The sequence below is a fragment of the Amblyomma mixtum genome, chromosome 4, assembly GCF_055824585.1.
Source record: "Amblyomma mixtum isolate Tamu chromosome 4, ASM5582458v1, whole genome shotgun sequence".
Lineage (NCBI taxonomy): Eukaryota > Metazoa > Arthropoda > Arachnida > Ixodida > Ixodidae > Amblyomma > Amblyomma mixtum.
In genome coordinates, this window is record NC_143015.1 from 156,397,901 (window position 1) to 156,422,382 (window position 24,482).

General features: G+C 46.4%; 1 protein-coding gene across 1 annotated transcript in view; it reads left to right on the forward strand.

Annotated features, from left to right (window-relative positions):
• The window catches only part of LOC149348896 (dehydrogenase/reductase SDR family member 4-like), a 36,283-nt gene extending 13,533 nt beyond the window's left edge, over positions 1-22,750 (forward strand). Inside the window, exons 2-9 of the mRNA XM_089541016.1 lie at positions 10,329-10,506; positions 12,705-12,782; positions 15,223-15,246; positions 15,469-15,539; positions 15,646-15,697; positions 17,568-17,702; positions 20,438-20,493; positions 21,605-22,750. Of these exons, the coding sequence (XP_089397142.1) occupies positions 10,329-10,506; positions 12,705-12,782; positions 15,223-15,246; positions 15,469-15,539; positions 15,646-15,697; positions 17,568-17,702; positions 20,438-20,493; positions 21,605-21,719 (709 nt within the window). The 3' untranslated portion in view covers positions 21,720-22,750. The remainder of the gene's footprint in view (positions 1-10,328; positions 10,507-12,704; positions 12,783-15,222; positions 15,247-15,468; positions 15,540-15,645; positions 15,698-17,567; positions 17,703-20,437; positions 20,494-21,604) is intronic.
• The last annotated feature ends 1,732 nt before the right edge of the window (positions 22,751-24,482 follow it).

Genomic DNA, 24,482 nt, shown 5'->3' on the forward strand with positions numbered 1-24,482 from the left:
ACACGGAAACGATGACCTCCACAAAGGGTATGCTGTGTTTACAAAAGCAAGGACAACCAACCAGGCTCTCACAGCTAATGCATGCGAAAGAGCCGTCGGTTCGGTTCTGTTGCCGTCTCGGCTTATCTGTGGTGTGGAAAGGCCCCGTTTTGCAGGAAACTCCATTGCTTCGATTCGCCCTTCGGCTGTGGTGCGAGCGGCTATTCGCTACTTTATAATGCTGCCTTCGTGCTTTATTCACATTGCTTTCGCCCTTTTTTTGTGCGTGCGTTTGTCTCCTTGGAATTGCTCGATTAATCCTGCTTCACTTCGTCGCGTACCGTGCGCGGAATTTGTCAAGGGCCCCCGGGAGGGGACAACTTTGTCTCTCGTCTCGGGGACGTGGGCTCGATCCCCGTTGCGGCAGCTGCGCTATTTTAAGGCACCGAATTTAAAGTGAAGAAGTTACTTTAAGGAAGCTATTTGACGAGTTTTTGACGATCACCGGGCAGTCTGAAATTAAGTTAGTTGGGCGGTGCTTTCCATTACATATTGCATGGCTTAGATTGTCGTCGAACGTTGGCTGGTCTCCCTTAGTATTGTGTGTTCTTTCTTTCTTTCTTTCTTTCTTTCTTTCTTTCTTTCTTTCTTTCTTTCTTTCTTTCTTTCTTTCTTTCTTTCTTTCTTTCTTTCTTCCTTTCTTTCTTTCTTTCTTTCTTTCTTTCTTTCTTTCTTTCTTTCTCTCTTTCTTTCTTTCTTTCTTTCTCTCTCTTTCTTTCTTTCTCTCTCTCTTTCTTTCTTTCTTTCTTTTCTCTTTCTCTCTTTCTTTCTTTCTTTTCTCTTTCTCTCTTTCTTTCTTTCTTTTCTCTTTGTCTTTCTTTCTTCTTTCTGTCTTTTCTCTTTGTCTTTCTTTCTTCTTTCTGTCTTTATTCATGTTGAATGGGTCCCTTCCAGCAAAGGTGAATTCGTTTAACACATCCCCTTTCATTCACACGGGCACCTCTTCACAGTCCTTGCGTTTCGCCTTGACCAAAATGTCCTTAACGGGGTTGTTCCGTTTATGCCTCGGCGATAGCAATCTCTTATCTTGTTGGCTGTCCGTGACCTACTGCTGTTTTGTCTTGTGGCTGCATTCGGTGCGTTGAATTAATCAAGGCAACGTTACTACAGCATCGCTGGCGCCTGTACCTCGTGATAACCATCTAGTCGGTTATGTACAGGCGGCTACGCATTTAAGGCATTTTTTTGTTAGTTTCTACAAAGCTGGTCGTCGCGTCTAGGGGTGTTTATTTACTTTTATTTTTTCCTGCGCAGTGTTCTTTAGTGTCTGCTGCTGGTAACCGTCTGACGTGTTATCTAGGCGGTATGTAGAGTCTTTGTCAAAAGTAACCAGGCTGCATGGTTTACTTCTAGCTCGTATACAGTGGAGGCCTTACAGCTTCCTTCAAGCTGAAATAGTCGTTAAAGGTAAGGACTGGTGGTCTTCTTACTACCTTCCAACACCTTTTGATCTTTAAGAAAACCACAAGGGCTCCACTATACAAGCTAGAAGCAAACCATGCAGCCTGGTTACTTTTGACAAAGACGGTACATGGAGCGTTGACGTTTCAGTTTACCTGCAATGGCCTAGTATAACTTGTGTGGAGTTTATTCTTATCTTGTTTTTGTATCTATGCGCCGTTTTCAGCCGTCCTCCTTTTCCGTGTAGGCGTTACCTGGATCTTCTCCGTAGTCTCTTCTACCGGTGTAAAAATAGAGGCCCGGTACGGACTGTCGTCGTTTTTGTATATATATTTTGACCTTGGTGCAATAATCGGTAATTCGGTAATCGTCAGTCCGTCTTCGAGTTGGCTGAAACGCTCTGAAGAACTAGTTCTCTACGGCAAGGTTTAATTCAAGGCCGACTGGTTTGGAACGCGTCCTCGGCAGTTTGCCGGTGAGGGTTTTAATTTGGTCCTTTTTCGTATCCGCTACATAATCACTTGCATCTTGGCCAACTCTTTTTTTCTTCTTTGCTGCCAGTGCTGTCAGGAAGCCGGCCTTCACGGTGCTTTGATTGCGTATCGCTCCATATCTTTGCATAACGCAGACTATTGTCCGCTCTTACGGGTATCCCACGGACTGAATGGGCCTAAAGGCTTAGTTCAAGAGCACACTGAAGGCCAACTGAAGTTCCCTTGTTCCAATAGACTCCGGCATTCTAAAGACAAATATACCGCTCATACTGAAAACAGATCTTTTATTAGCTAGAAATGACCAATAAACGAAATGCAGGTACCGCCATCACCGGCCGAATTCGCAAGTACACTGCGTCCATTCACCTGCTGGACGATGACATATCTCAATGTTATTTGACCACAATGACGCTGATTGGTTGCTACGGATCGCTGACGTGACGTCACGTGATGAACGCAGTCTGTTTTCTAATCGGCTGCTCTGTTTGTCCTGCCAACAGTCTACCTTGAGAGGAGCCGTTTAGCATTTTTCTGCGTGTCGTCTGCACTGCATTCTTAATTTCCTGGAAGCGCATAGATGACTCCCCGGACACCCAAGAGAAGAGAAAAAAAAAAATTCTGCGCGCTAGTCGCGCGCAAATACCGGTTCTGCTAGATCCTGTCTTCGTGAGGCAGAATCTCGTCGCGTCATATCTGTGTTGCATTTATAGCGAAAGTCTTAACTCCGCCGTGTTGTGCGCGCAGGCGGCCATTTCGCTGCCGCCTTAGTTCTCGTGTGCTGCGTGCGCGAGACGCAGACAACGGGCGGGACTTGCCGGAGGCATTTGGCTTTGAATATACTCCTTCTATGACCATTCAGTTTTTCTATCTATTATTATTTTTTCTATATACGAGCTGTTTTTGTCATCACCTACTGTGCGGACTGTGAGCGCCGCCATGCGGGATTCATCAAAAAGCCGCGAGAGCGACACCTAGGTGTGTTATTTTTAATCGTATTTTTGCTACTCGTGCGTCAGCGCGCTCTTTATCGTCTGCTCGCTTCTGCAGCACGCCCAAACCTGTTCTCGGGTTTTGCTGGATGGAGCAGACTAGAAAAAATACGAAGCCTACGTTGCGCTGAGCGCAGCAGACGATGTAGCGCGACTTTCGGTGCAGCAGTTCGGGGTCTTCTATTTTGGTCTCCGCTTGACCGCTGCCAATCAATTCGCGTGGGCACAAGCCGCGCCATAGCGGTGGAAAAGTATGGTGGAGCGAAATTTCGAGTTCTGCGCAAGCTGGAGACCTGGAACTTCGTGGAGTTCTCTGGTCTACCAGTTCCAACGCTGGCCGCATCGTGCGATGCTTTTTAGACACGGAATGAACGGGCGTTTGCCTCGGCGATATCAAATGGTGGAGACCATTATTTCGTTTGTCCGTTCACAGGTGACGCGACAATCCGTAGGGACGAAAATTGCTGTCCGTAATCGTTGCTATTCGTGGAATGGTAAGTTTCGCGACATGCCAGTTTAATCCCTTAGTTGACCCCATTCCCAACCCCTCGGAGGAGCAGTGGGAGGCTATTCTGCTCAGCGATGATCCTGACCGTCAGCACTGGCTGGTGGGGAGGGCCAGCGCAGCAGCAGCAGCCAGTGGACTACCGGACTAGGCGGCCCACCCACATGTTCTGAGAATACTGAACAAATAAAGATGTTTTAGAGCGCAGCTCTTTGGCGTCCGTTCCTGGGTTTCGCGTCGTCGTCGGCGTTGTCGTCGGCTTCGTAACCAGCTCCGCCCCCCTTTCATCCCCCCAGCGCTAGCAGCGACCGACTGATACCGCTGGATGCCGCTAGAGAGTCAAGATAACGTGACTGCATAGAACACCGTCGCCGCCATGCAGAAAGAGGAGGAAAGGGTCCCCCCCCCCCGTTCTTGTGTGGCGGATAGGGTGCTCTTCAGTTGCCGACGCGCCGGTTATTTCACGTAGGCGTGAAAGAAGAAAGAGAGGCCGTAATGAAGAAAATGAAAATTGTATTTGAGGAAAGGAAATTACGCATTAACTGTGTCGCATATCTCAGTAGACACTAGTCGAAAATTGTATTTGACGAAAGAAAGTTGCGAAAACTGTTAGTGGAGTCTTTGTTAAAGGAATACGTGTGAAAAAAAAAAAAATTCTGTGATAGCGCATACATGTGTTGCTCGATTTCTTTGCCTCAATCTATCGAGAAGGTGAAACAGCTTATTTGCTGCGCTCAAATTTCGCATTAGGAAGTAACGTAATCGTCGGTAATTTTTTAATCAATCAATCGCGACTGCGATATTCAATGTTCCGAATCCACTTTCGACAGTGATACGGACTGTCTTAGATAATAATTCCTTTTCGTCTGCCTCTTTCCTTACTTGCAGGAGACATTGGTTTCGACTTCTAGGCTTACCTTTTCAGTAGTGTTACTGACCTGCATATTATTTTCCTCCTGATTCCTGAAATAAATGTAACTAATGCACTTCATCCTATGATCATCAGCTAAACGCTGATAATGGAAGTAATCTTTATTCTGATTGCTTACACGCTTATAATAGGCCACATGCCAAAACGCCAATAGGAAACAGCTTGAAAGCGCCGTTGGCTTTCACAGAATAGTAATAATAACAAAGGAAATGGCGCGGAATCAACAAGTACACGGGGACGCAATTTAGGCAAACGATGTCACACATTGCGCGGGAAATAATAATGAGAACACCAAGTCAGTGCACTCGCTGTAAAATTGATAAACCAGGGAACCGTGTTCACAAAATATGGCTTTAGTTCGTTTCGCGGGAGGTTATGCAGACTATTCTGGTTAGCTTGGCTGTGACACGTTAGGATAGGAAGCTCTGAAAACAAAAATACTCTACCTGGTGTTTCACCTAAGTATTTACACAGTCTGCAAAACGAGAAATTTGAGCCCTTAAACACGTGCAGTGCGCGTATTGCATGCGGGCAATTACGGTGTCGCAAACGCATGGACCATCCCCGGTAGAAACCGTCGGTGCAATTCCAGGCGAGTATGAACCCACCGCCTCGTGTGAATCTGTCAGCCGGAGCGCAACGTTGCTTGCATCCCCTCACGTTCGACGCGCAATGAACAACCGATGCAGTTGCAACCTCGTGACATGTTTACAGATTATGCAAGCGAATTCTTCGCAACCGCCTTCGCAACAGCGTATTCTTTCGGGATACTTTTCCGTGATTTTTTTTCCTCGTCTTGCGTAATTGCACTTGCGGGGCCGGCAACATTACCAAATGACAGTTTCTTCGGCTCCGTCGCCGCGAAGGCGTCGTGCGCTTGCTAATGGACTCTTTCGTTTATTTCTCGCCTCGCGTATATTAAGGCGAAAGCCTTTAATGGCTGACACTGTCGTCCGTTAGCAGAGGTTGTCACACGCGTTTAACTCGGGAATTAAAGAAGATGGAAGAAAACAAAAGGTTGCTTCAGATACAGGAGGAAAAAATGAACCTAGACACCAAGTTTGACGACTGCAGAATATATATTTAATTAATGATAGGCAAAAATGTCGAAATTCCGTCGAAATAGCGTGATCGTCGATATGGCTTAGTAGAAGAGCAGGACGTTGGGCCAGTTGATGGAGCGACATATTCAAGAAAACTTTGCGCAGATTAACACTAGACGGAGGGAGCGCTCGTGTGTGTGTGTGTATTTCTCCCTCCGTCTTGTGTTAATCTGCGCAAAGTTTTCTTGAATATGTCGAGATAGCCATGGGAACGGTGTGACGTGACATCCACCAGAAGTCGTCACGGCATAGTGAAAATTGTCACAGAATGGTCGGAAAAATATCGGATTTGTGTCAAATTAGATGGAAAAATGTGTAATTAAGCGTAATTAACACTTAAGATTCCAGAAAGATACATAATTTGGGTATCGATATAGCCACGGGAACGATGTGACGTCACATCCACCGGAAGTCGTCACGGCATAGTGTCCACGGCTTTCGCCTATCAGCACTTTAGTTGCCAAGAGTCCTCGCTATTTTTTTGCGCCTTCTTTTACTGCGCCTTTTTATTTAGTTTCTCGCTCCAGCTTTTTGTCTGCGCCGACGACTTGGCTCGGGCAGTATATGTTGCCGCCAGTAGCCGCCACGTTTGGTGAATGAACCAGATGCATAGTGAGAAGCTTCGTGTTTCCGCAAACCGTTTGTCGCCGCCTGCTAAGCTTGCATCGTCAAATATATTCGGGGTGTATCATCGTGGTGCCCGTGACGTCACAGCTTCCGCCATGTTAGATAAGCGGAAGCAAGAAATTTCTGTGAAACGCTTAGTGACACTTGCTCCGGCGTGCACTGTGAAAGCTATTCGTAAGTATGTTCGATTGGGCTGCACTTGCTGCACCAGTACAAGGAGTGCAGCGCGCGCCCGATGCACTTACGTATTCGTTTTGCAAGAGTGCACCCCCGGTTCAGCGCTAGTGCATTCTCCGAAGTGGCAGTGTACGTCTAGAACGCTCAAGATACCCTGGTGTGGTGTACAAGATACCATGTCAAGGCTGTGACGCTGCCTACATTGGCGAAACTGGAAATTTCGGACGAGGGCTCTAAGAGCGTCAGAATGACGTCGTGAACGGCTGCTCTGCATCTAATGCTTTGGCGGAACACAACGCATCAACAGGACACCCCACTGAGTGGGATGAAGCATCTATTTCATTGCCACAGAGATCAAGTTATCATCGCGCCTTCTTTTAGAATCATTCTATATACATAGCACAAAGCATGCTCTTAACAGAACACGTTGTAATCTGCCAGAAATCTATAATCGCTCACTAGAAAATTTTAACAATATATAAGCCACTGTCGTTCCACGCAGCGCTCTATGGGATCAAGGGGACCCGTACGGGCCCCGAAACGTCGCGTTTCCTTTTGAAGAATGTGTTGGCGAGTGTATGTTTGTTTCCACCGCCACTTTGAAGGTTGATGAATTGTCACGCCAGTTGCGGCATTCAGACGGACTGTCAGGGCTGTTTAAAATAGATCGAAAGTTAGATGCAGCGAAGGAACAAACGTTTGGTAGGAAGACAGCGCAAAAAACGACAACCACAGGGGAGGACAAGACACAAAAGAACGCTACTACCTACCAAGTGAGTTGATAGTAGCGTTGTTTTGTGTCTTGTCCTCCCCTGTGGTTGTCGTTTTTTGCGTGTCTTCCTACCAGGTATGAATAACCAACTAGCCCAGCACCATGTTTTATTGAAGAACAAACGTTGCAGTTGGCTGCCAACAGCTTTCTGCTATACTGAGCTCGTTGGCGGCGCCGTCATGTGCTTAGCTTCTGCCGTGCACGCGTTCAAGCCGGTTTTTATAGTCGGGGCTTTCGTAATTGGCAGGATGTAACTTTCCTCTCATTCGCCATTGCGCAGACGACACCCGGCGCACGCCTGACTCGTGTGTCCTTGCACGCGAGTGGCTTGCGACACTTGTATCGTAATTAACTTTTTATTTTTTGGATTCGGGTGTCTTTTTTTTTCTGTTGTTATTCAACTCGTCATCCTCCCGGGCTGTTCGCTTCGTCGGCTTCGTGCGAACAATATATGTCATTGCCTGAGTCCATCGTCTGCGGGACTACGCACTTCCCCGTACCGGTCGCTGCCGCCGTCTGCAGTTTAACATTCTGGGCAGCTGTCCAACATATTTGGCTGATGTTCTTCTCCAAGGGGCTCTTCTCGATCGGCATATGAGTCACGTGCGCTGAATCGCATTCCACGCAACGTCGCTTGCTTTATAATATGTGTTTTTGGTGCGTGTAGGGGGCGCGCGGGTGAAGCGAAATTGAAAATAGCGCTGTCAGATGATCCCTATAGGACGAGAGTATATAGGGCACACCGGACATGCTTGTTCCGTGCTGATGCTTTATATGAATTGAAAAAAAAAAATTTTTTTTACATGTCTTTCAAGTAGTTTCTTCCCCTTCTTTGTTAGCATATGGAGAGCCGTAGTATGGCGTAAAAGCGCCGAGGACATCAATTAAGGGATTGCTGGCTATGGACAAGCGCGTATAATTAGATCTGCTTCTTCCGCTGGAAATTCAGTGCCGATGTATGCATTTTCTACGCCTGTTTTAAAAGTCGTTTTTTGAAGTCTCTACCACGGCAGCGGAATACTACTTTAATTTACACACAGTTCTTTACACACAGTTCAAATTTTCACCTATACATGCCCTCCTAATGTCTATCGAGAAGCCACCTCAAATTTTTAGTTTTTATTTCTTGAGCTGCTCAAAAATCACGGAGTGGACTTCATAAATCGAGTACGAAACATTGCGGAGATATGTGGCTGATATTTGCGAATCCGGCCGCTTATGCCAAATATAGCAGTCAAAGTTTGTGAAATGAGGCTGGTTATGACGTACAGTCGGGGACGAAAGTCTCTGGACCGCTTGATCCGCAAGCGAAGCCGACTGCTGTACTACCAGCCTCCGGCTTGAATCCACACTTGTGAAGGTGAAAGAAGAGGATTTTGGCTTTCACCTTTCACAAGTGCGTTTTACAACCAGCGACTAATAAGCCAGCTATCGGCTTCGCTTGCGGATTACGAGGTCCCCGAGGACTTTTGTCCCCGACTGTACATATGATGGAAGCCAACAGTAATTTAAAGCAAGGAAAACATAGAGGAATATTCCTGTTTTTGAAACTTGCGCTGTAATAAAGAGAATTGGGGTTTGCTGCCCCAGCGGCTAGCGCCGACGAAGGAGACGAAGAAGATAGAAGACGAAGCTGACGAAGCTCGGGAGCGCGCTTGCGAACGCTGGCCTGCTGAACAGCACCGCTTGAACAAAGACCGGCCGTTCCCACTAATTGTGCGAGTCGTCTCATTACACCCTGCACCTCATTGCACCTCCACCAAGTGTAATGAGACGACTCGCACAATTAGTGGGAACGGCCGGTCTTTGTTCAAGCGGTGCTGTTCAGCAGGCCAGCGTTCGCAAGCGCGCTCCCGAGCTTCGTCAGCTTCGTCTTCTATCTTCTTCGTCTCCTTCGTCGGCGCTAGCCGCTGGGGCAGCAAACCCCAACTCTCTTTATTACAGCGCTGTTAATCAACATGAAATTGATAGTTCAATCGTTTTATGGCTGAAAGATAATTGATTTGAAAGTCGAAGCAAAAGCAATCATATGGCATGCCGCCGTTGTGATCCGAACTCGCGACCTTCTTCTACTTTCATGGTTAGGTTACATGCAACATAAGTACCCCCGAGATTAGAGATTGGACAGCCGCCGTGGTAGCTCAGTTGGTGGAGCACCGCACGCGAAATTGAGAGGTCGTGGGCTCGGGTCCCACCGGCGACCTGTGGGTTTTTTTTCTTCTTCTGTGCAATAGCTTAGCGTTCTGTTATAGACAGCATCTATTTGTTTTATTTTCCCACCGCCCCGCCGCGGTGGCTGTGGTTACGGCGGTCGGCTACTGACCCGAAAGACGCGGGTTCGATCCTGGCCGCGGCGGCTGAATTTCGATGGAGGCGAAATTGTAGAGGCCCGTGTACTGTGCGACGCCAGTGCACGTTAAAGAACCCCAGGTGGTCAAAATTTCCGGAGCCCTTCACTACGGCGTCCCTCATGGCCTGAGTTGCTTCGGGTCGTTAAACCCCAATAAACCAAACCAATTATTTTCCCACCATATCTGCATACATCGCGAGCCGACAAAGAGACGGCGAGGCACGGAGGAACACTTTTCTCTCTCTCTTCTGATTGGCTTAGGCGGTCTCTAGGTTAATTCTACAGCGCTGCGAGGAGCTGTTTGCTGATTAGGAAGCAAAAAACGTACCGCCTCATACAATATAAAGTAAAAGCGGCTCCATAAATGCCGTAATTCTTTTGTTTCTGTACTCTCAAGCATCTGTTTTTTTTTTCCTTTCGTTATTCACCTTCCCGCATGGAAGATGAGGGTGTTTTGGCTCAACGAAGGTGAATAAATTAAAGCTGTATTTCCGGTGTGCGTACAATGAAACTGTCTCCCTGTAATGACTAGGAAACCTCGCTGGTCCATGGCTCTTGTTTCTGCTCTTGAAACTTGCCGAAATGGACGACGTGATTGTACGCCCAGGGCCGGTGATAATCCTGTGTGTCGCGAGAGTTTGCGCGGAAGACTGGTATCTTCTCTATTTTCTCACATGTGCTATCGCTATTATCTCTCTAAACATGCTATCCCCAATGCAAAACGCAGGAACCAAGGATACAACCTTGTCCGGAGTCGCAAACAACGCGTTTTTTTTTTTGCATATTTCCTTTGAGCCGTCCCGAGAAATTGTGGTATTGTTGTGGACTTCTACGCTAATAGCTACTGTTATTTGCGGTTGATACTATGATAACGCAGGTTGTTTACCTCTGGGTTTGCTTGTGACAATGTTTTCCCCTTTGTTTTTTGGTGCCCGTGCAGAATTGGTTACGCCATCGCTGAACGCCTGGCGCAAGATGGCGCCAGGGTCGTCGTCAGCAGTCGAAAAGAGGACAAGGTGAACCAGGCGGCCTCGCGGTTGACCGCGCAGGGCTTGGACGTCATCGGGGCGCCGTGTCACGTGGGAAAGGCCGAAGACCGGGCCAACCTCATCAAGCTGGTGAGTGGCCTAGCTGTGTGCATCTTGTAGCAAAGGAAACTCTAGTAGGATACAACTTAAAAAAAAAACAACAGCAGTTGCTAACACTGGGCCTCGGTCCGTGGCGTCCTGTATTACTCCTCTGGCCAATCGCAACAGTGAACGAAACCAGCTTTTAATGTTTGGCTAGTCATACAATCCACATATCAAAACTGGTGAACAGCGCAAAAAGGCGGGACAACGACGAGACAGCGCTTGTCTTGTCGTTGTCCCGCCTTTTTGCGCTGTTCACCAGTTTGATTGCATACCAACTCGCCCAGATTTCAGCTTTACCACATATCAAAAGTCTAGAGCTCATAATTTTTTTTCTTTGTTTAGGTAACAAAAATAGTTTAAGCAGCGAACTACTTTTTCGTCGTGGAGGAATTCTGTGCGCGGAGGCTGAATGTGGGCGGAGCTTCACTGCAGACTTAAGTTGTATTCGACCACAGACGTACTGCTTCACTGTATGCTAGTTTTCAGCAGCTGTCAAAGAGGGCGCAGTGCGTAGTGCACTGGAAAGACTGCTCACGGGGCACTTCCTCGCCAGAGGCAAAAGAAGTGGTGGCGCTGCTATCGTCCACTCTTGAAACGCGTTCCAATGACATTCTGAACGTCTCTTCGATTTGTCTGCACTTGCTGCGGCAGTTCCGGGAAGTTCCCGCGGCGAGCCGTCTCAGTTAAGACAGTTCAAGAGCAGCTTATATTGGCACTGGTTGCTTCCAAACGAATGGTCGAGTGCAGGCGTGGTCGTCTGCTAGCCTCTCCGTCTCCACCAAATTACATCCGAACTACGTGACGAATTTTAAAGCAGCAAATCGCAGTGAAGTGTTGCTTTGAACAGCCCCGAGAAATCTTAGTTTTGCTGAAAAAAAAGAAGTCGTTGCATGTATACCTTGACACACATGTGTGGTGTAAATCATTTGACAGATGATCTGCGAATACATCTGGTGAAATGCGGTCCATGGGGCTCGACTTGATCACTTATGACATCACAAAGAGTAACCAAAAAGAGTTACCGCAAATAATTGTTTACTATTGTAAGTAGTCAGTCTAAACTGCCACATGCATGCACTGCATGAGGCATGGTGCTTGAAGAATGGACACCACTGAACGCTTCTTTGCCAACAGCCGTGCCGATAGTCGCTGAGGTTGTTTGCTTAAATCACAGCGCCTGTCGCCACTTTTTCCTCAAGGTTTAGCGTACAGTTGTGGACGTCCGCTAGGCGTGTCTTTTCCTCATACGCGGCTTTTTTTTTTTGCCTTGGTCGTTTTTTGCAATGGTGACAATGTGCAGACGGATTGGAGAGGAAAACACTTCACGCCTGGCTTTAGCGTGTAAGTACAGGGTGCTGGCGGTGCTTTTTCTTTCCTTCCGTGACCTGACCTGAAAAGTACCATAAAGTCCACGCTTAGGCCATCTTATTATCCCAAGATTATGGCTGTTATGGAATTATTGCACTAAGAGTTTTCCTGATCATAAGCGGCAGTCACACTTTTGTCGTGTGTATACTTTCCGCACAGTTGTTTGAAGTGCAGAAAGGTTTACAGGAGATTGGGTAGTGTAGGAGCATTAAAGTGTCCTGGATATATGTGGCCTTTAGCTTCAAGGTAATTATGTGCGTTTAAACTAGGTTGCAAAAGGTTTCTAAGGAAAAGTTTCTGTATGCCATTCTAGCAACGAAACAACAGCAGTCGTATATGCCTGATTCATATATTGACAACAGAGCTCCACTTTGACTTGTTTTTCTGTCTCTTTGTTGACCCTATGTCCACCATTATTCTTTTTTCCTCAAAGATCTGTATCATTTTCTGCACTTCTGTTGTTTCCTCTTGCATCTTTTAGGGATGCAAGCTTTACAGAATAGTCTTGCTGGTGTCTGTAATGAATGTGTAATTGTGGTCCGAGTCTATTTTGAAACGTTTGAAGTAGGAGTACTTGCAAAATTTGTGCCGTCATTTTTCTTTGTGTGCAGAAAAATATTGTACCATTTTTATTCACACTTCATTTACTGCATGAATGTAAACGAAGTGCGACACAGATACATTTAGTATATGAGAAAGTTTTGTTTGCTCGCCATAGTTTTGGGGCCGGCCAGCTGCAAAGCATGATGCTCGCACAACTTCTTTTTACCTTTAATGCATTCACGCCTACTGTAATTGTTGAAACATGTGTGCAGGTGGTTGAGAAGCTCGGTGGCATCGACATCCTTGTCTCCAATGCTGGCATGAACCCTGTGATGGCCCCTGTCTTAGATGTGAGTGGACCTTTTATAACAGAGTGTATCAGGTAGCGGAAGGTTTAGTATAACATAGCTTGTTTTCGTTTTTGGGCAGTCCTTGTACCTGTATCTTACCGTTGCTCACCTATGGTGGAGAAACGTGGAAGCTAACAAAGAGGGTTCAGCTTAAGTTAAGGACAACGCAGTAAGCCATGGAAAGAAAAATGATAGGTGTAACGTTAAGAGATCGGAAGCGGACAGTGTTGGGACTGGGGCATCCCACCGCTGCCACCACTGTTGGGACTGGGAGTCCGAGCCAGGAAACGGTCGAGGCGACGGTGAGTAAAGGACGTTTATGTACAGTATGTACAAGGGCGTTTACATGATAGAAGGGCCAAGAACACCACGGGCTAGCACAAAGAAGAAGGGCGGCCCCGTCGGCGAGCGTAGCTCCGGCGTGATGGCTCTTCTGCTGCCCGTCTGCTGCTCTGGCTCAGCGCGGCTCCGTTTTTAAAGCCACCGCTGACGGTTGCGGCAGCCAGCAGTTCAAATCCTCCAATCAGGTCACGGCACCGGCCACCGTTCAAATTAGACCAGTGGTCGAGAGGCGACGGCCGGTGACGCGTCAGAGGAGCCCGCACCGACGGAGAGGAGGGGAGGAGGAGGGGTCCGCGTCGGCTCCGGCGAGACGGCATGAGTCACGCTGCACGCCGCGACATGCCCGAGAGAGTCTGGGCCTGCTTTGAGCGACGGCGGGCGCGCAGCGCTTGTTTCCAGAGAGGCCAGCCAGCGAAATGTGGGCGCCGGCACTAGAACAGGGTGGGTGAGGGAACAAATACGCGTTAATGACGTCCTAGTCGAAATCAAGAGGAAGAAATGGGCTTGGGCAGGGCATGTAATGCAAAGGCAAGATAACCGCTGGTCCTTAAGGGTAGCGGAGTGGATTGCAAGAGAAGGCAAGCGTAGCAGAAGCGGCAGAAGGTTAGGTGGACGGATGAGATTAAGAAGTTTGTGGGAATACGGTGGCCGGAACTGGCGAACTGGTTAATTGGAAAGACAAGGGAGAGGCCTTTGCCCTGCAGTGGGCGTAGTCAGGCTGCAGATGATGATGATGTACCTGTTACTAACAGAAAACCCAACAAACATTGTTTTTAGAGCGCAGCTCTTTGGCGTCCGTTCCTGGGTTTCGCGTCGTCGTCGGCGTTGTCGTCGGCCTCGTAACCAGCTCCGCCCCCCTTTCATCCCCCCAGCGCTAGCAGCGACCGATTGATACCGCTGGATGCCGCTGACGCCGCTAGAGAGTCAAGATAACGTGACTGCATAGAATACCGTCGCCGCCATGCAGAAAGAGGAGGAAAGGGTCCCCCCCCCCCGTTCTTGTGTGGCGGATAGGGTGCTCTTCAGTTGCCGACGCGCCGGTTATTTCACGTAGGCCCCGGCACGTCGACGAATACGTGACCACCTTCCCACGGCTAGACCTGGTTCTTAGCGCTGCGGAAGCGAGGGTATCATATTGTTTGTGTTCAGCATCGGCGGCGTTGTCCCTGAAACCAACTCCGCAGCTGGGGTTGACTCACTATCGGCGTCAGCGGCATCAGTCAGTCGCTGCTATCTCTTCCCTCCTCCCTTTATCGTGTTGTCCGCTTGCTGCGCGCGCTTCTGCCCCCATCGTTTGCCGCTGGGTGTACACGCCGCCCCCCTCCCCCCTCTTCCTGCGAGTCTCCGGTTGTCAAAGCGCCGGCTCGAACTTAATTCCTTTCTTCGCTCCTCCTGCAATGCAACCCCTGTGCGGTGGCAATCAGAGAGCCAGATCGGTGGCGGCGGATCTGTATATGTGCACCGCCCGAGCCGAAATTGCGAATACGTGTGAAAAGTAAAAAAAAAAATTCTGTGATAGCGCATACATGTGTTGCTCGATTTCTTTGCCTCAATCTATCGAAAAGGTGAAACAGCTTATTTGCTGCGCTCAAATTTCGCATTAGGAAGTAACGTAATCGTCGGTAATTTTTTTTTAGTCAGTGTGCAGAACAGTGAGAAAAACATCTAGCCAAACTTTGTTCGTCCTGGGCTCAATATTACTGTTTGGAAAGGGCAATTTCAGATGAGAAATCCTTGTAGAAGAGAATGCTGTATGTTATAAATGAAGAATACCTAGCCACAACTTCCGCTTGACATGTCCCATGCCTCCTGACTGAGCTGTCCCAGCAGCTGTTCAGTCTGTGTTTTCACCGGATGCTTAGGCAGCTGCACATGTGGTGTAGTTGGCATCTTTTTTTCTTTGTAGTGAGCCTGACTTTTGGGCGCACAGTCATAATCTCTTTTGTGGCACCTTTTTTCTTTATTCGCCTAACAGTTCCATATAGCTTCATTTCAGTTTGAGCCGACGCTGTTGTTCTTCTGCCCGACCTTGATTGAATGCCATGCGTTTCTTTTTTGTTTTTGTCTCCCTGTCTCCTTGCACCTGGGCCCTTGCCAGACACCGGAGAGTGCTTGGGACAAGGTAAGCTTTACATCTGTCTTGTCTCATTTCAGTTTTTGTGATGACATGAAGGACTTTGCCGCTTCTTTCATTTCAGTTTGTTTCACGTTTAATGATAGTTATAGCACCAGTCCTGCCATGTTAGCTTGCAGTGGTGCTAGCTGGAAATGAAGGGGGGGAAGGGGAGCTGTTTTCTAGGTACTCTGTTACAGCATGCCTCGCTGTTTTTTCTCTCTCTCCCAGATTTTTGACATCAATGTTAAAAGTGCTTTCCTGCTCACTAAAGAAGTTGTGCCTCACCTAGAGAAGCGAGGGTAAGCTGCAGGGTTTCACTAAACAACACTATAATTCCTCTCATTCCCATTTGTCTGTGTTGGTCTCTAATGAATGTGCCTTTGCATTTTTTTTTCTGCATTGCAGGGGAGGGTCCATTGTCTATGTCTCATCCATAGGGGCCTATCAGTCTATCCCTGTAAGTATTCTCGTCATTTCACTGAAATGATTTTTTTTTATCGTCACTTTCAAGGCCCAGAAACATACTACTGCCATTCAGAAAACTAAATGGATGGTCAGCTTTGACTGCTTTATACAGTAAACGCTCGTTGATTCGTTCGAACTTCACGGGACCGGAAAAAAATGTTCGAATTATCCGAAGTTTGAATTATCGAATGACCGTCGAAAAGCTGACAAGACCGTTTGCATCATTCTAAATTCATTTGGTGAAAGACTGGGCTATGGTTTTGTTGCGAAAGCAACACTACGCGAGTCGCCGCGCCATTTCGCGGAGCTGACGAAAGGCCGTACTGCGCATGCGCCAGGAGCAGTGACGTCACACGGCACGCCACCGTCAGGTGCCGCCGCCGCGCTTGCCAGTTGCGCATGCGCAATAGCGGCGCATAGCTAGCGTGCCGGGGCCGGCGCCGCTGCCGCGCGCTCTCCATCGCCTCTCTCTCTCTCCTCGTTGCTTTCGCAATCCCCCAGGTTAAACCAGAGCTAAACCACTGCAAATTTCTTGAGACGGGAACAGCGGCAGTGTCAGCGCGCACACTGTCGGGAGGGTCGGGGGTGTCAAAGCAGAGCAGCTCTGAAACGAAAAGGACCTCCACGGCATCCTACACGGTGCGACGCGGTAGCTGTGGAGCCTCCTCACGAGCGGCTGCGTCACGTATTGAGGAAGTTTCAGCGCACAAAAAAAAACGGAACGGCAGGTAACGAGCGCGCAATCTCTGAAGAACCAGGCGGATGAAGACGAGAGAGATTGGTAGCGGCGCCAATCAGCGGGATTCGGTTTGGTCGCGGGCTGGCGCGAAGCTCGCGGAAAGCGAAACAGAAACTGCGCGGTCGGTCTATTCTCGGAGACGAGGCCGTCCGTTTATCGTCACGCCTGCCGCTTCGCGCGGGTAGGATGTGCGAACGACGCTGCAGATGAAATTCAGATTTGAGTAAGGCTCTATTCACGATCAATTGCTGTCCCAGGGGCACTTGGACGCGGCCTTCCTTCGGGAAGCCGTTCGAATTAATCGGTGCGAGACGCGTAGCGTCCGAATTAGCGAGCGTCCTACGCCATTACATGGGCGCTGGCCGGTACTGCGCCGGCTTGTTGTTCGAATTAGAGAGATTGAAGGGGGGGAGGGGGGGGGGTTTCGAAGCAACGATCTTTTTCTGTATTGACGCAGCGTTCAAAAAAAAAATAAGACGTGCTCTGTGTGCCGCTTCGTGAACATGATTAAAGCATACATTTTGCTGTACAGAAATTGATTTCATTGCCAAGCTGGACCGATAATCTGCGTACAAGAATCATTACACCTGCCCAATGTGTGCATCATTTATAAGTAGGATACAGCTTAAAAAACCAGCAGGTGCTAACACTGGGCCGCGGTCCGCGGCGTCCTGTATTACTCTGCTGGCCAATCGCAACAGTAAACGAAATCAGCCTTTTAATAATTGACTATATCAAACAATCCACATATTAAAATTCTAGAGCTCGTAATGTTTTTCTGGTGATAAGATTTTTGTTCAGCTATCAAGAAACGTTTAAGCAGCGGACTGCTTTTTCGTCTCAAAGGAATTCTGTGTGCGGAGGGTGAATGTGGGCGGAGCTTCACTGCAGCATTTAAAGACTGATTCATTACAAAAGTAGCTAAGAGTTATTGAAAGTGTAATTGAACATAGTTTGATTTGCATAATTTCTTCTAAACGTATATGACACTATAAAATTTTTGTTCGCTGTCGATGAAGATTTATTCAAAATAGAAGCTGTCATATATTTAAAAGAACCATGTTAAGTCTGAAGACAATCTCTGATAATTACTGTCCACTTTCCTGGCGACCTCTCCTTGCAGCTTCTGGGTGCATACTGTGTGTCCAAGACTGCTCTGCTGGGCCTCACACGAGCTGTGGCTGAGCAGGTGGCGCCACTTAACATCCGCGTCAACTGCATCGCTCCAGGCATCATCAAGACCAAGTTCAGCCAAGCGGTCAGTGGCAGTGCTGTGTTGGCACTACACTCTAGCAGTTGGAAAATATCGCAGGAATGTGCGGTTTTCTGCAGCCGCACTTGAAGCTAAAACTCCGGCAGTTATTCTACATGCAGACTTTTTCAAAGAACCATGAAGTCTCTTGTGCTGTTGAAAGTCAATGTATTAGAATTTCTGCACATTTTGAGCTCGTAATTGAATATATTTCATTGACCTCTCTTAGTTGCTAGAAATGTCTTCAAATAATGTCAGCAAAGCTTAGAAAACCAAAATGGATGTTTCGTTTCAACTAAATAGTATATACTGAAAAAAATATATGTGAGGAATCTTATTGGCTAAGCATTTATGTGTACACTGAATGGCATAACTGGCGACTGTAAGCAATGGCTGCATTTTTGAAATATCTGAAATGACTGCTAGCACGCTTGTCATTTCCTCTTTGACTGAACATGGAGTAATTTTGAACGAACAGGTCTGATACCTCATGTCACGTGCACCGGGTTACTCATGAAAATTGAACACAAATCGATCACGCGCTGTAAAAGTTTTTGTAGAATGCCGTGAACTTGTTAAAAACCCCCAGCAGTTGCCATTTGGAAGAAAAGCCCTTGATGCGCTGGATTGCTGCTGGTGACACGTAAATGCCCATGAGTGAGGTAATGTTTTTGAGCTGTCAGTGCCAGTTGCGTTGTCACTAATAGTGCTGCTGTGCATAAGTGCAAGAGCACAGAGTTGTCAAGTGTGGCGAACTAGTATGAACACTTGCGTGGTGTGCACATATTAGAAGCACGGGAGAATAGTACTTAGTATGCTGGCACTGCTTGACTACATCTCCATGCTCCTCCTTTCATTATAAGGGGCAAAACATGACGTTATGGTGTTTAGCTTTGAACTGAGAAAAGCCATTTTGCAGCCACTCATGTTTAAAGCAAAATTTGCTAGGCTGCTTGCCTACTAGTCCACAACAATTGGTCAACTGTCAGTCAACAGGTTTTGTGTTTATAGTTTTGGAGATTTAGTTTTCGCTATAGCTGAACAGTTGAGACTTGTACAAGGATTAATTTCCTGCGTGGTGGTTTATGGTGTTGGGTGAGTAGTTGAATGGTGGCATCACAAAGGGACAAAAACAAATGGCAGTAGTATGATAGAAGCGTATAATATATCTTTATATTTTGTTAACTAGATGTGTTCATGTCGTCTCATTGCATTGTCTTTGCTGAATCTATTATTTGTTGTTTTTGATCGCTTTTTGTTTCTTCGGATGCCTTACCATATTGTACAGTATGTTACGTTCACACTGTAATAAATATATTCGGACGGTAAACACGTCCCCTGTGTTAACTGAGATCATTTTAATTTTCCACAGTGCATATTTCATCCTGTGTAATAAACACACCTCCCTAATGAGAATGAAATTTTTCAACAAAAAATGCATTGATTGTGCAAGTATAAACATGGTAACACAAATAATGTATGATATTAGAATTTGAGAGAGTATGAGATTAACAGCATAGCTATAGTTGCTTCCATGTGCTACTGGATCTGCATGAGTTTATGCAGATTGCAATATAAGAAGTCCTAATGAGAGAGTCCTAATATACGGTGGAACAACAGTACTAGTTTAAATCACACTAACAAGCCTTAAAAATCTAAACTTGGTACAGGTATGAAAAATATGAGAGGGAACAAACTTCACGCAGAAAATTGCAAATTTCTTGGTTATTTCTCTACTAAATTGCACAACGACATTGGAATATTGTAGGCATAGAGTTTCTTACTATTACCTAGAGGGAAAGCTGGCGGCGCTGCACTTCAGCCACCATGGACGCCCAAAGCATCATGGGGCAGTGAGCTACTTGTTGCGGGGCAGTCGTAGTTTTTCGGGAACACGGAGTGGCACTAATGAGATTTTTCATTCCTGTTCGTGTTGTTCGTGTGTGCGCAGACGACTTTCGCGCGAATGCAGAGTGTACAAACCATAGTAGTGAAAACGCGACGACACACGACGCCAATAAAAGGTTTCACTTTTCCGAAATGCCATTAAAAAACCTCTTGTAGTATCTAAGCAACAACATCTTTTTTGAAAACATATTTACTTTTAAAAGTGCGCCTGTTAAGTACGAAATATTAGTTTTTATAGTGTTCATTACTAGGCCAATAGGAGAGCGAGTCGTCTCTTATTTTGGGCAAACTTTGCACTTAAATGCTTTTCTGCTCGTTTGTTGCAATCATTAGACAAGATTTTCAATGTTAGGATGTTTGTAGTTATCAAACAGCTTTATTTTTTCATTATTTTTTGGCCAAAAGTTGCAGTTCCGCAACAAGTAGCTCACCGCCCCATGATGCTTTGAGCGCCCATGGTGGCTGAAGTGGTCTCGAGGGGTCGCCATGCAAACTCCCATAGACGGGCCGCCAGCTTTCCCTCTAGGTAATAGTAAGAAACTCTATGATTGTAGGCGCAGACGAAAACTAGTTAAAGAGAGAGAAAAACTGCGCTCGTCACAAATAATAACGGAGTAATCAATAAATGAATGCTCCAACTGTGTTCCCCACTCATATTTTTCATACCTGTACATAAGATAGCTTGTATGCAGGAAACTTCCTTTAAGTGCACATGATTTCTGTTCCTCCTGTCTTAGTCTTTTAGTCTGTGCAATACCTAGCTTTTTGTAGCTTGTTGTGGCTTTTGTTTTAAAAATTCTTGTTTTTTTCTTCTTTACTTTTGGGCATTGCAGCTGTGGAAGGATCCGTCCATAGAAGAGGCCATCATTGCACAAGTTCCGCAGAAGAGGTAAGCGCACTGCATTTGGAGCACTTTTCCAACAAGCTCGTATTCTAACCTTTGCTGGCATTCAGGCTTGTTGGTACATCGTTTTGAATTTAGGTGTACGAAGATGTAGCAGTAGAGCAAAAAGTACAAACAAGAACACTAGGCTCTGCATCTCTTATGGTTTACCACTTCTACTTTTGTTTCACATCTGATGTTGTGCTAACGGGCCACTTGTTAAATGCTGATTATTTGTTAAGGCTGAAGTAAACACATGTCAGCCTCATGTTTGTGTATTCTTGCCTGTGTGGCATCTATTTATTGGCTGTACTTCTCTTGGCCCTAATTAAAGTCCTTGTTGGAATGAAGGGTACAAGTTAATGTCCCTTGTCTCAACCACAAGATGTAATCACACTCTACGGTTAGCTTTGGGTATGCATGTTTGTATGTTTCTGCATCAGCCACCTAGTCTCTAAACTTTGATCTCTAGAGGAGAAGCTTGGCAGGCCTGTGTGTGGGTTAACATCCTTATAGTTGGTTTACCTCTTTCTTTCTGTTGTATTATGCTGTTGTGCTGTATACCTTGGCAGACTTGTAAGAGCAATTTTTAGCCTGCTTAGCACTGGGAGTCTCCTATTGCTTTGAATATACGTTTATCATTATGGCTGTCATTATGTATGTCACGCGGTTCACATCCGTGTAGGAAACAGAACTCTTGTGTAGGGCATTGGACAACAGAACTGGGGAACTGGTGGTGGGGGGGTGGGAGGGGGGGGTTGTTCAAACACATATAGCATAAGCAGGAGAGCACTTTATCCATATAGATTTTACAGTTGAGGCGCATTGTACAAATACAAAAATGAACAGAAGACATGGAAACAGATAGCACTCCTTTTCAGCATTGTTGTACAGTTCATTGTACAATTCGCTGAGCCCCCCTTTTAGAAATATTGTTAAGGGCACATATGTTCATAAAGAGAGGCTGTAAAACACCATGTAACAGGTATCTATCTCATGTATCGTGCTTTACAGGCCATTGTGTGCAGTCACCATGGCGATTTCAGTGCATAATCTTTGATTCATGTACTCATGCATGATGGTTCATCTTTGTAAACAGGCTGAATTTCATTTGCAGGCTGGGAACTCCTGAAGATTGTGCTGGTGTGGTGTCATTCCTAGTGTCTGATGATGCCCGCTATGTGACTGGAGAGAATGTTCCTGTGGCCGGCGGTTTCTTCTGCAAGCTTTGAGGTTGCATTCAAGGCCTATATGTGGCACCTGTGTGTCTGGACACTGCAATAAGCATAGCACAAAACAAGTCTCTACATCCGTGTTACAAGTACACCTATGTGTATTTTAGGATATATACATATGTTATGCACACGGTGCTTAAGCCACCTCTAGGTTCCTGTTACAACTTTTGAGAACGTTGAAGATTGACTCAAAAGCTCTTGCCTCAATTTGAGGGCTGTGTTTCCAACGGTGCTGAGTGAAAAGTTTTTTATGAGGGAGACATCATTTTGTTAGATTGTCAAGAGCTGAACTGCTTTAGCAATTGGCTAGTTTTCGATTTTTGAAATTTTTTATTGAGCACAGGCATTGTGGGTAAGACAATCTAGGTGCTGGTCAGGGGACAGTTGAGCACAACGTTATTTCAAAGAGACAGGGAGGCGTACGGATGTGTAAGGCTGTTGGTTGGGTTGTTTTCATTCTGCACGGGATTAACCTTTCCGGTGTAAGCTTGCAGTAGAGGTGAGTTCAGGCGTAACTTCTTGCTGGTTTGTCTAAGTTGCTCGAACGAAGGTGCTTTTGATTCACCAGGAAGCTGGACACAATGAACAACGTGACTGTGAGCTGACCCCGGTGAATGTAGAGCTGTGACTTTTATAGGAGGCTGGAAGAAAACTGGAATCTTCATGGCATAAATAAGTTTCGAGGGGCCAAAAGGTTAATTCTAGTATATGTGATGCAAGCATACAACTTGAGCATTTATATACTGTGCGCTGTCATGTTACATTGTAGTTTTCTTAAGAACAGAAAATGGTAACTACAGAATAGCGAAACCATTGTATGCAATCATTGTATTGAGGAAGGCATAATTAGAGCTGATATTTCCACTGGAGATTAGAGGGCTATGAGAACACTTTTTTGACTGTTGTAGAATTTGTGATCTTGCAAGTGTGCCATTCAGCGGCGATTTTTGCTCTTGTTTGAACTTGAATGATGCTTATCATGTTCCTGTTAGCTGAGTGACAATAAAAAGTTGCTGTTTCCAAAAGGTTCTAAATGCGGTATTTCGTTTATTGCATTTTTCATAATGGCTCAGCTGTAAGACAACAGTATACTTTATGCTGCATAGCTAGTTGCTGTGCAGTGGAGCAGCAATTTCAGATTTGAAACCATTGATGTCTCAGCTCATAGCGTGGTGCTCTGTTGATCAAGCCTTGATCCTAATAGCTTTAGAATATCCTTGGTCGAGCAAATGAGGCTGGCAGAGCATGCGGCCCCCATGACGGGCTGTGACGAATACAGTGATGGCCTAGTGGTTTGAGCATCCGCCTTGCTTGCGGGAGGTGCGGAGTTTGATCCTCAGTACCATAATGTACCAACCAGGTATACTATGGGCGCATGCTTTCCTCTGGCCTGGTGTTCAGCTTCTTTTGGCGAATAGCTTGGGAAATGGGTCACTGACTCTACATTGAGTGTAGGCAAAAACACCTTGTGTCATAGTGCTATTAGAGTACAGAAATCTTTGACATCTTGCCGCTGATGGTCAAAGCAAGTAAAGTGCATAAAACGAATTTTGCATTTTTATTTTTTTGTACCAATTGACACTGAAAAGTAAAAGACCACAACAAGGTTGACTAAAACCGACCTACAATCAGAATTTCTTTGAAGGCGAAAGCCTTACTAGCCCCATTAGACAAAATTCCGTCGGCGACTGTCATTGCGAAGGCCGAGAGATGGTCCGGAAAGAAAACAGCAGCAGCCAGAGTGGCGAGTGTGGCTACGGTATGCAGTGCAGATACCTGGAGCAGCCAGGCGCTCAACACCAAAAAAATCACTATCATTTTGAGCAGCAATGAAAACGCTAGTACTTTGAGGAAGATCACGGCTAAAGAGATTCGCGCAGAATGAATGTGCGCAGCAGGTGTCAATGCCTGGCATAATCTTCAATGGATCCATCAGCTGCATGCTACAGTTTTATGTATCTCTTCCGAAATGGAGGGGAGGGTGTTTGCCATTTCTAATGCCTTACGAAATTGATAATAGTTACAGCTCGTTAATTCGTACTGTGCGACTGGGACCGTCCATACGCCACTGGAGTCTATACAAAACATAGCTTGTTGATTTGAACTCTAATTGGTTCCGGCAGCTATAATTCCAACTACGCGCCTCCGGTCCTGGGCGTATACACGCGGCCAACCGAGCAACGACTCGTTATGGTCTTTAGTGTAAAGACGGTAAAAACGGTGTACAAGGCTGGAGAAGAGTGAATGGGGGAAGGGTTGAGTGCGGTGCTGGCAAGAGATTTGTACTTGACTGCTGCTTGCTTGTCTCGATGGCCTCAGTACCTTGCTCCGTTAGCTTTTGTTGAGCGAGGGATGATGGCACGTCCCTGCCGAGATACAACTTTCAGGCGCCGGGCAGCGTCACCGTAACTCGGAATCCGAAACTATAGGCTCGTGCCCTAAACCGCGATGTGCGCTCGCTCATTCTACCCAGCAGTCGCCCGAAGGTAAGCACACATGGTGTTACGATGTAGGGATTGAAAATGTGTGGTCCGCTGCTTGTATATAATATATAATATTGTATATTATTATAATGTATCGTATAAATATTGTTGCGGGAAAGAATATATTTACAAGTATTTACAAATAGAAAAGAACAGCTGCGAGCGGCACCGAGAACACAGTCCGAACTTCGTTGTCGTCTTCTACTCTTCCCACGCTCTTGGTCTTCGTTGTCGTCTACCCGCTTCAGGACCCCCGGCTGGTGAAACGACACATGTG